The 16,395-nt window shown below is 41.0% G+C and overlaps 1 protein-coding gene across 1 annotated transcript; it reads left to right on the forward strand.

The window, feature by feature from the left end:
- Window positions 1-407: 407 nt before the first annotated feature.
- Window positions 408-16,395, forward strand: avpr2aa (arginine vasopressin receptor 2a, duplicate a). Its single transcript, XM_005732622.1, has 7 exons — window positions 408-789; window positions 1,642-1,711; window positions 6,482-6,861; window positions 9,554-9,799; window positions 9,941-10,087; window positions 11,083-11,638; window positions 12,676-16,395. Exons 3-7 carry the CDS (start codon window positions 6,484-6,486, stop codon window positions 12,873-12,875), a joined length of 1,527 nt encoding a protein of 508 aa, XP_005732679.1. The 5' UTR covers window positions 408-789; window positions 1,642-1,711; window positions 6,482-6,483; the 3' UTR covers window positions 12,876-16,395.

A 16,395-nucleotide genomic window follows, 5' to 3' on the forward strand; every position in this document is an offset into this window, starting at 1 on the left:
GGACTCTTGACATGGCTCAACTGTTGGGTTGAGAAGGAAATGGAGCTGAGGGTGTCTGGGAAGCTGGATTTACAGCTATAATTAACAGCTGAATATTCTCTTTTATAATATCAGCAGGTATCTGTTCTGGACTGCTTACTTGTAATATTATATAAAGGAATTCTGCACGTAAAGACTGATGGTTGTGTCTGCCAGTGACTCACAGTGATTGAGTGGACACCATACTTCAGTGCAATGCTATGGATGACAAAACAGGTCCCTTCCCCTCTCTCTCTCTCTCTCTCTCTCTCTCTCTCTCCCTCGCGCTCCCTCTCTCTTGCACCACTCCTGGTTGCAGGCTCCACCCTCAGTCCTGGCGGACAAGCTGGTTGACCTAGGAGGAGGAGGAGATAGCTGTGGAGGGAAGAGGGGGGAGGTAGGAACGGACGGAGATCAAATTCATTTCTGCTAGTGAAGGCACAGCAGATTGCAAAAGCATAACCTGACGCAAATGGACCCAGGGCACGCATGGCTATCAAATGGATTACTTTAATAAAATGAACTACAAATGAACTACAACACCTCAAGGAGAGTACACTCAGCAGGCAAAGGACTAACAAAGAGCTCCCTAAAGAACTTTTTGTTAACACTGACCAACACCTGACTCTGATGAAGAGTGATTTTTATTCCTGTGCTGCCTAATTCATTCAGGATTCAGCTGAGGCTAAAAGGAGAGACATGGATTGAGAAGAATTAATTTGGGTAAAATTAAGCGACATATAACAGAAATGCACCACTGAAGTAGAACAAGTAAGTACCTTATTGAGTCCATAATGACTGCTGGATATGATGGCTAAACATATACTTATTATGTACAATTATTTTAATTATTTAAATCATTAATCAACATTGTCTGAAAAACTTTCCAGCAGGGCCTTAAATTTAATCTCATTGTATTCCTCCAATTTGTTTACAACCCAATCGAGGTCATGCCTTTGTGTGGCTACAGTATCTCATTTATGCTCAAAACTCAAGTATGCCATCAAAGCCCAGTGTGCAGAATTTTAATAAACAGGCTGAGCTTTATCAGTTTCTTTTATATTTGTATTTAGAATCATGTTTCCTCATTAATAATAATAATAATAATACAATAATCTAATAATATTACTTTCATGTTTGTAGACAGTGAAAATATATTTTATTATATTTATTTTACATATTTTATTTAACAAGAAAAGGAACAAAACACACATCTTATATTTTGGAAACAGTACAACTGTTTAAAAAAGTGCTCTGGTGACTGTAAATCAAAGTAGTAAATTATTGGGTTGATTAAACAAAATTGTTCCAAATGATGGAACGCCGCAATTAAATTAGGCTAATTTTCTAAATAACAGAAATAAAAAATGTGAATAAATCATTCTAACCTAATTGTTTCCCAGAGCTACTTTCAGGATGTCATTTCTCTTAACATAAAGCATGTATGTTATTGTGCTTGATTAGATGTAAGTCATTGCAGAGCTTAATTGAAAATGGATGTGGTCCTGTTTTTCCACAGATTACAGAAGCTCGGGGGAACTGTCACGATGTTAATGTTATCTGTTGTTGCCTGTAACCTAAATGAGCTGTAACAGTGATGGCTTTTAATGCTCTGTCCCACAGTCGCAAAGACAAGAGCAAAGCCAACAGAAAAGGACACGCGTGAGAATGCTTACCATGCACTGACAACAAGGTAAGAGACGACTTCTCACACTGGGTTGCTCTTCTTTGTGTGAGTGTTTTTTTGCACACGTGCGTGCCCTGCGCATGTTTTTTTTTAAAGGAAACTCAAAGGGCTTTAGACAAACAAAAGATTTGTTTTCCCAGGCTGTGAGTGGACGGCATGCATGCGTCTGTATATTCAAGTGTCATTGATTTATTGTCTGACACAACTTATTATCACAATGGTAAATTTCCTCCTAACAGTGAAGAAATAATCAAAAATTGTGTTTAAGTTCAATCAAAAACAGATCCCATACTTAAAAATGAACAACAACAACAAAAGCCAAACTTTCTTGTCTGTCAGTTAAATCAAATAATGCTTTTTGGCAGACGTGTTTTTTGTGGAAGCTCTTTGTCTCAACCAAAGTCATTGAAAAAGGTTTTTTCCACCATAAAACGCAAAGTTTTCTTCTTTTTTCTCCCTCACACAAACTATTATGGAGGAATAATAACTTCCTTGATTGCAGCCTCCATCAGGAAAAAATCATCATCACGGTTATTTTAACAGTCGATTTACTTTGGTCTCTAACAGGGAATCATTTACTTGCGTTCATTTCATCATGTGCTGCAGCTCTGACCAAATCAACTCCAGGCCTGTTTTAGCTGATGTGGTAACACTGCAGCCCACTTTCCAATCTTCAGGGGGAATACTCTGAATATTTTATTAGCTATATGTGATGTGTAAAAAGGTCCCATTTTGAATGGTTCACTTGTTGGTGGTGTGCTAGTTAATGATACATAACAAGAAAAACAGCCAGTGGTCTAATGAACGGGGTTTATCAGTAACGATAAGAGGACTTGGACCTTCTGCATGAGTTCTGTCTACTGACCTGATCTGATCTGATACAATATGACTGTAATCTAAGCAATGACTGAATCGCTGTGTATAATGAGGTGTGGCCCTGCATAATTATCATTTATTTGGCTGTTTGGGGTTGAAGACAGTAAAAGAATAATTTGTATTATTGCTCATATGAGCTGCAGCTGGAGAGCGAACCTGAGTGACATGTACTCAAATAGAGAACCGTGAATGTGATTTTTAATGAGTACAGCAGGTTCCTCCACAAACTGAAATGCATAAACACAAACTATCTAGCTGTCATTGACCCGACTCATTCAGGAGGTGAATCAATGCCGCAGCGAGGGTGCAAGCGGGGATCTAATTTACAGATTTGTGGGGCTTAAAGAGAAAAACGTGGCCGTGGCAACCTTATCATGCGGATGAAATGCCACGCAGCCCGGTCTGTGACCCCACATGATTCATTTGTGTCGTGCATGAATCACATTGAGGAAAAACAGCGGAAAACCAAAGGTAAATATATAACACGCTGTCATCTAATGCTTGCTTTATTAGTTTCAGTTGACTTGAATTCAGATTGGGCCAGACCTTTTTAATCCTGTTTCCTGCTGCCAAAGTCAATTAATGGGGACGGTGATTAAAATGAAGCAAAAACAAAAAAACATGTCAGAGCCAGTTTCCTCTGCAGGAGAAGCGGCTTCCTCTTTTGTCTGTGATCACAGGTGGTGGAATGGTTAGGAGGGAATCAGAATCAGAGAAATGGAGTGGGTGGATGAAAGTGTAGCGAAAATAACAGGTAACGGATGGAAAAAGTAGAAGAGAAGGAAGACCGAGTAGAAGGAGAAATTAGCCACAGATCGTCTGGGCGGCTGGTAATGAGAACAAAGAGGTCCTCATTAATCAGACTCGGTCAACTTGGTCAAAGGAAACTAATCCAGGGGCTGACAAGACAGGCAGAGAGGTGATGGCTTTTTCATTATGTTTGGATTAAACCACCAAGTGCACAAGCACCTCCTTCAGAGTGTCTAATGGGTGAAGTCTTGCCTTAAAGGATAATAGCACCCTTTTTTTCAACTTCCTTTAAAAGCATTTTGTCACACACTGTAATACTGACATCAAAACATGGTTTTATACGACATTCGTTCCTTAACACACCTCAGAATGGTTTAAAAATACTTTGTCTCAAACATCTGGTATTTGGATCTTGGCATATGTTGAACATATCGTAGTTTGTGAAAGGGAATGACCAAAACACGTGTGAACAATTGGAAATGATGACACGGATGTTGAAAGATGTGAGTGGATGCTATCTATAATGGTTTTTGTGCACTTTAACTACATGTTCCTTTCTTCCCTGAGGCTCTGTGAGCATGAACCCCGTGCCTATGACAGCAGTACAGCACGGAGAGGTTATGAAAATGGATGGTTGCATTCTGCTTTGCCTCTGGAGAGCAAAGCAAGGGAGGGATAGACTCCATCATCAATCAGAGAGAAAGCGTACTTTACTAGAAGTACTGTCTACAGTCTATCAAGCACACAAAGAATAATTTGTACTTGTGTTAAGTCAGTCAGACAGATGGAAATAATGGGGTCTGCTTGGAATATATTAAACTGCACCCAGCAATGTTCTGCAGACATTATTTACCTTCATCGTGCAGCTTCAGTTTAAGAAATTTCATGATATGACAGAGCACTCCTGGCACAGGTTTCAGGCTATGCATGGGTCTCCTGTAGATGAGCTTGAGCAATCGGAAGACAGTTCACTGAGATTTCTTGGATACACATGCAATGCAAATGAGCATTCAGCATATTTTCTTATCCGGGAGTTTAGGTAAACAAGGGATTCAGATTTTCTCAGAACAATGTCATAAATTTGAAGATAAAAATCTGCTATGAAGAAAGAAATGCAGCACGTACTCATCAGTGGTCATCTACAGACAGATGGACCTTAACAGCTGCTCCTGCTTAGCAGTTTTCAATGCTTTTATTTGACTTTCTTGAATACCTGGAGTAAAGCTTTAATTAAGCTTTACTCCAGGTATTGTAACAACTCCATTGCACCTTATCTGCACCGAGGCATACTTGAAAACAGACTCAACATCAAAAACGAATCACATGGAAATATATATATAATGAAATTAGGTTGGGGGTGCAGCCGCACAAAGAACCTTCTCATGAATTATACTGTAATTACAGAGAGGGGCACAAGGCTCCTCGGAACCAACAAAAAGAAGCCCAGAGATTCCTCACTGAAAAAGGGCCCTGTTGTCTACACCCTTAATTAACAAAGATGAAAAAAACAACTGTTATTGCTACGTCTGATCCTCTCCTCTATCGACCTTCCCACTAATACAACCCTTTAAATATAGAGAAATGTTAATAAAAAAAAAGAAAATGATTGATTTAGTTTGGACATTTATGGCAGTCTTGTGTTTGCCTCGTGTGGCGGCAGGGATTCACTCAAATCATGAGAGCAGTTTTCTGTTTTCTGAGGAATGATCCCACTGAGATACTCTTCTTTTCACCCACAGCTGTACATTTGTGCAGGGAAGAGAAGTCAACCAGGCCAGGCCTGTCATGCATTCATCTGATTACATTCCTCTGGCAAAGCCAGCATGTAAAGCTTGACAGTATGTTCAGCCGTCCTTACACACCCAGGAGTGCGTCCACTGTTACTAAGTGGTCATTAGGTGGTAGCGTAATAGTGAGAACAACCTTGTTATGTATAGTCACATTCAATTGCTCAATATTCTCACGTTTTCCTTCTGATCAGGCAGAAATGGAAGCTCTCTTATCACCCATTCAGTGGCACATTTAGACGACCACTCCACAGCATATTAGTCAAAATATTACATCAACACGGTGTCAATCATCACTCACAGCGAAATAACTAAAAGTGCACATCTCTCCTTGGAGCTATGTTTTGCCACTCCTCTAGTCTCATCCAATCACCCTCCCTCAAAAATCAATTCTTTTAACCTTTTCTGGGCAGTTTTTTCTCCTTTCTCCTCACCGCCTGTAGCGTTACTCTCCACCCCCGCCCACCCCCCCTTCTCAGACGCTACTCTACATGCAGTTTATTTGACCAAAGCTGCCCTCTACATCCCATGACTCTGTTTCTTAAATTGTCATCTAATTCCTATCAACTTTCTGTTCTTTTCAACCATTTATTTATAAGCAAAGAAAAATAAACGTAAAATTAATTTAGATTGGGAGAGAAGAGAAAAGAACGCCTGGATGCATGAGAGAAAATCTGGAGAGAGGGGAACAAAAACAGGGGGAAACAGGAATGTACAAGGGTAAGCATGGGATGAGAATGATTATGAGAGGGGACGTGAAGGAATAAGGGTGGTGGGATAGGAGGCAAAGCTGTCAAATCAACCTTGAGAAAGAATTAGAAAGAAAATAAGCCAAACTGGACTTGCGTCAGATCGAATGGGAAGCTTTGGGAGAGGGACAAACAGACAGGAGAATTATTAAAATCTGAGACATAATTACACTTGCATGATTGGCAGAGTGTCTGGCTCTCATTACTTTGAGTTGAATGTGATGAGGTTACCCAACAGGAGCTATTTGTGGTACATGATGTGAAACTGTTACTGATGATCCAACAACAAAGAGTTCCTGTGATTTATATCTGCATCAGCTTATGTGAGAAGTCTGTGTGTGCTTTGCTTTGGATTCTCAGCAGTACTGTAAGGAACAGTGCATTTTTAGGCAACTGCAGGAAATGCAATAAGATGCACAGATGTAATAATTCAGTGCAATTTCATTGTCTGTTGATAATAATCTGGACTTGGCCAAAATCCACTAGTGGACAGTCATACAGCCCTGCAGCAGATTGACTCCTGCAGACTGTGTTTGTGCAGAGCATCATTTATACAAACTATAAACAATAGATTTTATTGGCTTTCCCAAATTAACACTTTGTTTGTCTTCCAGGAATGGAAAGCATCAGTTTGGAAACGGACTGGGATAGGTTAGGCCTCTCCGCTCTGGGCCCCACAGGAAGAAACAACTTCTCTTCCTCGTTTATTTCTGAACTGAACTCATTCAACACGTCTCACAGTGGGGGATCCTTCTTTGGCATCTTTCCCGAGAATGGCTCCAATAGCACACCTCGCACCCTTCCCCAGCCCAGGGTGAGGGATATCGGCTTGGCCCGGGCTGAGATTGCAGTGCTTGCCGTGGTGCTGGCTCTTACCACCTTGGGGAACAGCTTTGTGTTGTGGGTGCTTCTGAGGCGGAGGAAGCACAACGCACCGATGCACATATTCATGGTCAACCTGTGTGTGGCTGACCTGGTGGTGGCTTTCTTTCAGGTCAGTACAGGGGTTTCTTTGAGGCATTATAGCAACATGAATATACATAGATCACAGCAGTGGATGAAACAAACATTTAAAAAATGGTCTCAGTTTGTTAAAGGCCTGTTTTGTTTTGTTTTTGCCATAAGTAAAACATGTTTATTTCTTTTTGAGTCTTTATTCAAGTCTAAATATTTCATCTTTACTAACAATTTTTGTCACACTGAAAACTTGCTCATCCTAATATTGATTTTTATCTTCCATGGGAATTTCTTTTTCACTTAACTGTGTTAAACTATGTAATTGTGAGTTATATACTGTCTGGATCTGTTACAGCTGTATACACTGTTCCACAAAAATACCTATAATATAAATACTGTGCATTTCTTTTTTACTTTGCCTCCAGACCTTCAAACTTTCCTGTAATTTTTAAAGTGGCCATGAGCAATAGTTATCCAGCATTTCTTTGGCCGTTGGAGGCTTTTTCAGTTATTTCAGTCCAGTCCTTGTACCTGACCTTTTTCAAAGGAATGTGGTAATTAAAATTTTTTTTAAAAAAAAGACTATTTATAAGCAAATATTAGAAAAAACAGCAGAAAATAAGTTCAGATCTTTACTATGCAAATTTTAGATTTTTAACCCTTTACAGTCTTGCTCTCAAAAGTAGCGTTCCACTGAGACCATGCTGTTGAAGGCCTCTGATGGAGGAATTGTTCTGTAATCATTTTTGCCTGATTTCAGTGAAGCCTTTGATACCATTGACCATAAAAATCCTGCTTTATAGGCTTCATGTTTTGGCTGGTGAATTTGGCTGTGCTTTAGACTTATTTACTTCTTACTTTTCTGATAGGACCCTCTCTGTTAGAACAAACAAGTTCACCTCTAACATTTCCTCCCTAACCTGTGGGGTTAAAAAGGGATTTTGGGTCCATTTTTTTTTTCTGCATGCTTCCTCTAGCTGCCATTATTCAATTTTTTAATAAAAAATTTTTTTTTATCATTCCTATGCTGATGACATTCAGCTTGATAGGTTGTCCACCCTAGTCCACAGCTTAACTCAGAAAGAATACTGACTGGCTCTCTAGTAATTACCTTGTTTTAAATGCTAACAAGACTGAGACCATAATTATAGCTCCTGCTGAATTACATTTTAAAATCAGTCAGGTTCTTGCCTCCTTCTGCCCAACTGCTCTCGCATGTGAAATCTTTGTCTCGCTCCATTTCACAGGCTGCTTGTCCGTGAAAAGTGTTTAATAAATGAACTTAAAATAAAACGTAAAAAAAAATTAAGGTCTGGAAGATACAGATGAAACGGTAGGCCTAAAAAAATAAAAACAGTCAATAGCAGATGAACAACATCTCAAAGTTGTGTCCTTAAGAAATAAGAAAAAACAAAACAGCAAAGACGACACGTGCATCTGAGCCTTCAAATGAGCCTTTTACTGTTTGTTAAAAAGATCTCGGTGGAAAGCTGGCTGTGAAGAAGCCAATTTTAAGAAAGGCTTTTTAAGCTTCCACAGGGAGTATCTGGAATTGAACCAGAGACCTCTTGAGCTGCAATCAAATGCTCTACCACTAAGCTATACCCCCACAACGATAAAGGCATCTGGCCCTTCAGTTGATTCATATACTATACTGCCAAAGCCTAATCAGAGATGGTCTCAGTGGAAGTTATTCTTAAGGAAGAGAAACAGAAAGAAAAGGCTGGTGTGTGCCAAACTACACAAGAACTGAACCGAAAATCAGTGGCAACAGGACGAATGAAGGACAAATCCATATTTTAAATTTTTACTTCAAAATGTCAATATGTACTGTAGGAGGAGGTCAGGAGAGAAGCACAACAGCGAGTGTCTGCAGCCATCTGAACAACATGTCGGAGCTTTTCTTGTCATAATTGATGGAATTATGAACACAGAAAAGTACCATCAGATTTTTTTCAATACCGTCATGGAAGCACACTGTCAGTGCATATGTAGGTAGAAAAACACTCAATGAGAAACTATCCTGGAGCCTGGAGAACTTCCTGTAGACTACTTAAAGAATTTACAAGAAAGTTTCACTAAGAGACCTCAGTCTGTGTTGAAGAATAAAGTTGGTCATACCAAATATTGACTTTCAAACTTGTAATAACTGTACAAACTGTCTGCCTTATAGTGTACTTTAATGTCTGTTTTCAGATGCTTTAAAAAACCCACTGCAGTGAGTGAGGGCTCTGTCAGGGCTTTTCACAGTAATGAAATGCATCTGTATTTCTTTCTGAAGTCTCTGCTGCTTTCCTACCCAGTTGGCTTCTCGGTGACTCAGCTGCACAAATTTCTTAAAATGGCAGTCAAATATATATATGTATATAAAAGATCAGCTTTTCCCAGTCCAGCTGTGCAATGCAATTATAAACATCATTCAAACAGGATAAATGATTTTTTTGTTTTAGAACTACTTTCGTATGTAGATGACCATATCTTTGGTGTTTTTTGAGGTAAAAACAAACAAATGAAAAAACAGGCTTGCCCAGTGCCCTTGTCATGGATAGTAAAGAACATGTCATTAAGTGCCATGGTGTGGCTTACCGATGTGCTCAAGCAGTTTTCAGATAACAGTCTCGGACAAAGTGCTAAATTGGGTTTGGGCTGCACAGGCACTTCTTGTTGATACGCTGAATATATTAAAAACACTTATTTTAAAAATAACTACTTTTTATCTGTGTGTTCAGGTTCTTCCTCAGCTAATATGGGACATTACAGAGAGGTTTCAAGGGCCGGATTTGCTATGCCGGTCCATCAAGTACTTGCAGATTGTTGGCATGTTTGCTTCCTCCTATATGATAGTTGCCATGACAGTAGACCGGCACCATGCCATCTGCTGCCCGTTGCAGGCCTACCGAGGGGGCACAGTGTCCCGCTGGAACACTCCTGTCATGGTGGCCTGGGGCCTGGCACTGATCCTCAGCATACCGCAGGTAGGAAGGGGTGAACACACAGGCAGCTTGATTTCCACAGGAGAACTCAAGATGTTTGTCTATTTTTAGCTTCAAGAGATCACTGCAGATTATCAGTGTCTGTGGGTGTGCTGACCACTTTTCCCTTGTTGTTTCTGTCAGGTGTTCATCTTCTCTCGCTCAGAAGTGGCTCCCGGTGAGTTCGAGTGCTGGGGTCACTTTGCTGAGCTGTGGGGGCTGAAAGCCTACGTCACCTGGATGACGGTAACTGTCTTCCTCCTGCCCGCCCTCATCATCACCATCTGTCAGGTAATTCTAGTTGTACTGGCTGAACTCTGCACTGTCCACAAAGGGTGTTGACTATAGGATTACATGCTCAGAGCAACATTATCCAGTAATGAGGCTTGTGGCATGAATGAAATGCTGTTTTGGTTTCAAGAGTGTATTTGGCATGCATTGTTAAATAACCTGTGGAGACTGTGGTTGGTGTTATGTCGCATGCCCAGGCAGATATGACATTCTGGGGTGCCTCCCATCAGTCCTGATCTATTTAGGGAAAGATATTTCTAGGTTCCAGCTTTTTCCCCTAATTAACACAGCACTTGGAGGTCTACTGCCGAGATGCCTGCCCAGTCTGAAAACGTCCTGCCAGGGAGAGGAATGTACCAGATCTGTGCCAAACATAGAATTCTGGACCTTTTTCCCACTATTTTGAATATCAGATTTCAAATCCAGAGGGATATTTAGAACGTTTCTGGAAGAGAGAATGATGTTATTTCTGCTGAAGGAGGTAATTTGGAAAGTTTCAAGTGTCTCGCCCGATTAAATCCCATAAACTGAATGGAAAGATGGATTAATGTGTAGCTTCAGTTGTAACAAACCTTCAGAATCAAAGTAAAAATAGTTGGAAGGATGAATCGCCTATTAGTAATGGATTTCATGTCGTTGTTTTGGTTTCTCCGGAGAATACCACAAATCATTTTGGTGCAATAAAGTTTTATGGTAGCTATGTAACAGAGCGAAGGAATCGTGGCGTTAAATAATGTTACATAAAAATGTCTGACACTGGTTTATGGCCGATGGTTAAGGCCAACACATACTCTCTTTTTTTTACATTTCAAATTTCCGTTCAGTGTTGACCTAAACTGCAAACAGGACAGTCTGCAGCAAACACAAGCATCTGAATTTGCCACGTTCCCATGATAAAACGTAATCCCCGGGCCTTTTAGGTCGTGAATGATGGCATGTCTAGTTTTCCCTCTCACTGAGCTGTTGTAATTTCTCAAAATGTTCTTATATTTCAGATAAGAATCTTCCGCGAGATTCACAACAACATCTACCTGAAGTCAGAGAGGATGGTGATGGCTGAGATGAAGAAAAACGAAATCCTCTTCCGCTTTCACAGCTTTAGGAAGGAGGACGAGCGATCCAGAGAGAGGGGGAGACGGGCGTCTGGAGGAGGAGGCTGGGACGGAAGAGGAGGACAACTCTTAAAGGTTGCAAATAACAACCCCCACAATAACACACCCAACAGCCAAGTGGGAGAATGTTATGACTATGTACCACCTGATATTCAGTGTAACAGTTGCCACGGGGAACATGTGACAACAACAAGAACAACAGCGCATCAGCAAACAGTGAACGGCTCAGATTGCCAGGAGCCCTACACCAACTCTCCCCGCTGCTCCCTTGATTATGCTCCCCCTCACCGCCCCGCCACCCCACCTCCAAGTATCACTAAAGCCATGTCAAAGACGGTGAGGATGACCCTGGTCATTGTGCTGGTGTATACTATCTGCTGGTCACCTTTCTTCATTGTCCAGCTGTGGGCAGCCTGGGATCCAGACCCTCCAGACCAAGGTTAGTCATAAACATCTTAATGGATGCAACGTCCACTTATGTTTCCAATCTACCCCATAAAAGAAATGAAAGCAACATCTGTGCGGTCAGGTGAATCATTTATGTTGTTTACCCCAGATGGATTGATTCTCCTTAGCTCATGTAATCTATTTAATCGCCCTAATGGAGCTAATTTACCTGTTTTGCACTTTAGAGAGCATAAAGCTAATTGAAAAGCTCCTATTTTTAACAGAAAACTCCAATAAATGCTTTTGAGCATCTTGGTGGGTCCAAATATTAGGCTATCTAACTCATTATTCTAAGTACAAGCTCCAGCTCTCAACAGAGAATATAATACAAGGTCACAAACAAGTTTGTTTTTTCCTGAGCTGAAACTAAAGACAAACACCAGAGGCCAGTAAATAACCTGTTTATGTCCCCCGTAGAGTCTGAAACAGAGCCAGATGCTGACATTTCATCAACAATGATCGGTGCCAGCAGCTGGCATGCATAGTTAAAATCATAAGCAACACATGGAACAAGCGCAAATACAAACGCACACACACGAGCACAGATGCATACACAAAGTGTACTCACATGCAGCTACAAGCATGATTAGCATACTCTCATGAAATAAAAGCCCCGATTGGCAGACAGCCCCACACTCAGCTGATTATTGTCAGCTTTATTCTAAAATCAGAACGGTCTCATTCATTGTTCTCAGCTGCTCTCAGTGTGTTTTGCCTAATGCACAATAGACTTGTTATTAGAAATGAAAAATATGAAGGAGGAAGTATGTGTGGAGTTGTTCCCCTGGGATATTTATAATCAAATTCTTGAAGTAGAATAAAAACAAAATAATGCACAGTGCTCTGCTGCTAAATATTTGCACATTTTTATGTTTGTTTCCTAAGGGGTGAGAGACTAATGTGACTTGCACTGTGATTTGTCCTTAGTTTGTCCTCATTTTAAGAGGAATGTTTCCTTCCAACGTAAAGGTTGTACATTTGAAAATGTATTTTTGGACTTGTCTTTTTGGCGGTGTGTGTCCTCTGCAGGAGTGGCCTTCACTATCCTGATGCTGCTGGCCAGTCTGAACTCGTGCACCAACCCATGGATCTACACGGCTTTCTCCAGCAGCGTGTCAAGAGAGCTGCAAAATCTGCTCCACTGTGGGTCAAGATCTGGACGACGGGGCTCCCTGCCTGACGACTCTACCACCACACACACCTCCACCACCAAGGACAGCCTGTACTGACAAAGACTGATGAGCTGGAGAGCGAGACACACAGAGACATGCTCGAAAGGCATGCATGCGTGCACACGCGCCCACTGCAAGGACGTACTTTTGCACACAACTCTGCTGATGTCACCGCCTCCAGCGCCGCAGCCTGAGAACGCACTGTGACGACCTCCACCAGATGTTTTCAGCATCAAAGGACAGCTGTCTTCTCACCAGGACTTCTATTTGTAATCACCTGTGTTACTCGCCCCAGCAGTAAGGACGGCTGTCACTGAAGATGTCAGCACCATTCATAACACAGTGTTTCGGTGGATCTGTGGGGTGAAATGGACTGGAAGGTGAAAACATTTTCACCTCAGTAGCTGTTGAACAGAACTGTGGACAGTCTCTTACTCTGCTCGGATACAGTAGAGCAGCAGGAATGCAAGGGGTGGATTGCTACATTAATGGCACGCCTAATGTATAAAGCAGCAGACAAAACTATGGGTGCAGAGAAAACCAAGCTGGAGGGAAGAGAAAAGAAGCACATGCAGACAGTACACGAGAATAAGACTGCAGGAGAACAGACAGGGGATGTCATGGATGTTACAGCAGTGGTCCCAGGAGGACTGTAGTTGAAATCTAATAACGTGATCAAACTTTGTTATTCCACAGAAAGAAAGAAAGGATTAGAGACGGATGCTTGAGGCAAAGACGGAATTCACGTCCAGGATCCAACAATAGTGATTTGTTAGCAAGATGGGCTTAAGATTCACTCCTGAGGACGGTGCAGCAGAAGGAAAGCACCGCACAACAAAATAAACCTGGTTTTCCTTGCTCAACTGGGACACAATTATGTGACTGTATTTTATACATATGAGGCACATAAAAGAACCTTCCCGTCATGCTTTTCGGAAAGTATGAAACGAGAACACAGCACAGAAGAAACTCATGAGAAGTATTTATCAGCATTCCGTGTATCGTGATCAACGTTGTAAAGTATATTTATTGAAGAGAATGTTACATTTTGTGCTAGATAAAAGCTGAATGTTGCAATGGTCTGAGGTACAGTGTAGTTAAAAAAGAAGGAAGAAAGAAAACAAGCGGTGTCAAACCAAAGATTGCTTTTTAAAAGCTCGACTTTAAAGTCTTATCAGTAGACATATTCCAACCTACATGTTAGCGTACATCTAGAAACAATTACTATTTAAGAAAACACTTCACATGAATATTGCAAATACTCCAAGTCCAAACCAAGTGCCTGTAATGTCAGTAGACATTTTTAGAGGGGGCCTCCCTCACTGGATTAATCTGTAAATGATGTCAGCCAAGTTATTTTTAGACAGAGCATACCTCCAGAGCAGGGATCATAGGATATGTTATATCACACCATGAGCCATGTGTTCTTTAATCTCTTTATTTATTTATTGTTGTGTAAATGAAAATGTACACACAAATATATATATATTTAATGTATACTTAGATAGTATATAGGTATATTATTCCCTGTTTCTGCCTTCCAGGTACAGTTTTTATAATATTGCATTTTATTCTGTGCACAGAGTAAAGTATTATGGCCCTCAGCTGCATGACACACTTAAATATTCTAATGGTATGTTTTTACAATAGCATAATTATATAAGCTACTGTACATACAGGAAATGTGATAACATTGTGTGTATTTGATCAGTCTATCCATTAGATGCTGTTGAAAATAATCTTTTTTTTTAATGATGTGCACTCACAGTGAGACACTTTGGTGCATCTTTCTTTTTCGTGAGAGAACAGTGTTGTTCGAGTCTGCAGGACAATACCGGCATGCTTTCAAGGTATCTCAAGAGTACTTGTCTGGGTCGAAGGAGAAGCCTCACCTTTTCCTCTGCGTGGCCGTGGTGTTTGGGTTTACAGCACGCCACTGCAAACTTGTTCCCCAGACACAGGCCTCTGCTTTGATTATCAGCCAAATGAAACTCTGCAGCAACAATGTCCCGTGTCTCACTTTGTTATATCAGGAAATAGATGAACTTCTCCCAAACCTTCAGGGTGTTCATGTATTTTTCTCTCTCCCAAGCAGGAAGTTGAGAGGTCAGAGGATGATTCTTCCACGCAAAGAACCAAACCTCAGTTTCATCCAGCCTTTCAGATTGATGGGAGAGGCCGAACACTCCTCAGCTGTGCATTGTGCTTTCTGTACAGCCATTAGTGAGCATTAAAACGGCTAAATAATAAATGCACTTCAACTGACTGAGAAGCAGATAGCACGAACACCTTTAAATATCCCCTAAAAATAGACCCATCATCAGACAGAATTTCCTATAGAGTCAGTTTAGTTTCCTGAGTAGTCCTATAAAAGACTTGGCATTTCCTATTTTTCACTGAAACAGCCACCACCATCTCTCTCTTGTCAGAGCATATGATAGATGGTCTAACTGGTAGGTCACTGCTGTTTTTATAATCTTGCAGTGTGTGTGTGTGTATATTTATGCTGAATGCCCTAATGCTCACGGTTTCCATGCAGAAGCATGGGTGACGGCTAAACTCAAGGTCACTTCTTCATTACAGTTAGGGCAGCACTTCCTTCCAGCCGTGTGGCTGCAATGGGGTATAAAAGAAATAAATTACCCCTCAGGGAGCCTGTCACAAGGGCAGGAAAACAGGGCAAGTTCCGTCTTCAAATCAATTTAAATTCAGCCAAGGAGTGCAACCAGTGGCTCTGAAGAATGACTGAGACCCCCAGCCTTCACCACAGCTGGTATAAATCAGACCTGGAGCCAGGACTTTAACCATACTGAGCAATGCGTCTGCATTGCTTAACCCAAGACCCCTCTGCAGACCTAATGATGGCCGAGGCTCATTCCAAGACACCAGGAGGCCCAACTGGCCCAGATCGACTCCTGTGTCTGCGTTAGGAAAGAGCATCATACTTTATTATCAGAGGAAGCAAGAGAAGCAGGCTCCCCAATTTATCTTGTCTTCTCACAAAAGGGTTTCATTTTGCTCTTTTTCTCTATCTTAAATGTTTTAACACCAAGAGGATGTTTATATGCTCTTAGCCTTAAAACAGATGGTAAACTATTTGGTGGAGTTTGTTTTGTTTTCCACATAAAATTTATCTGCATTTACTGTTTCAGCTTACAGAGAAGGGGGCAGTTAAATGCGGCTTTTTCCAAGGGCATTTTTTCTTTGTTTGCTAAATATAGCCACACTTTTATTCTATTGGCAGCAATTATGATTCCTTAGTCTGTAAGTGTTTACTGATTTAAAAGACGTTCTTTCTCCGAGAGCCAGAGGGATCAAGGTTAGCTTTTTTTTTTTATCGCTTTCAGCCATCTTGTTTTCATTACTTTGGGCACGGTTGTGCGCACACCTCACCTGCAACATTGCTTTCTTAATAGTACAAACAGGCATGTGCATGGTGTCTGATAAAATGGCATCTACAAATATTTTACAGGAGCTTGTTCAACACGCTTCCACGACATTTATGCACTTAGATATGATTTGTTGTTATGAGTCTCTTCACCAATGTTCCCTCTAATTTTTCATGTTTCTGAGCGAA

This window comes from Pundamilia nyererei, unplaced genomic scaffold (genome assembly GCF_000239375.1).
Source record: "Pundamilia nyererei isolate P.nyererei 1_Seehausen unplaced genomic scaffold, PunNye1.0 scaffold00047, whole genome shotgun sequence".
NCBI lineage: Eukaryota > Metazoa > Chordata > Actinopteri > Cichliformes > Cichlidae > Pundamilia > Pundamilia nyererei.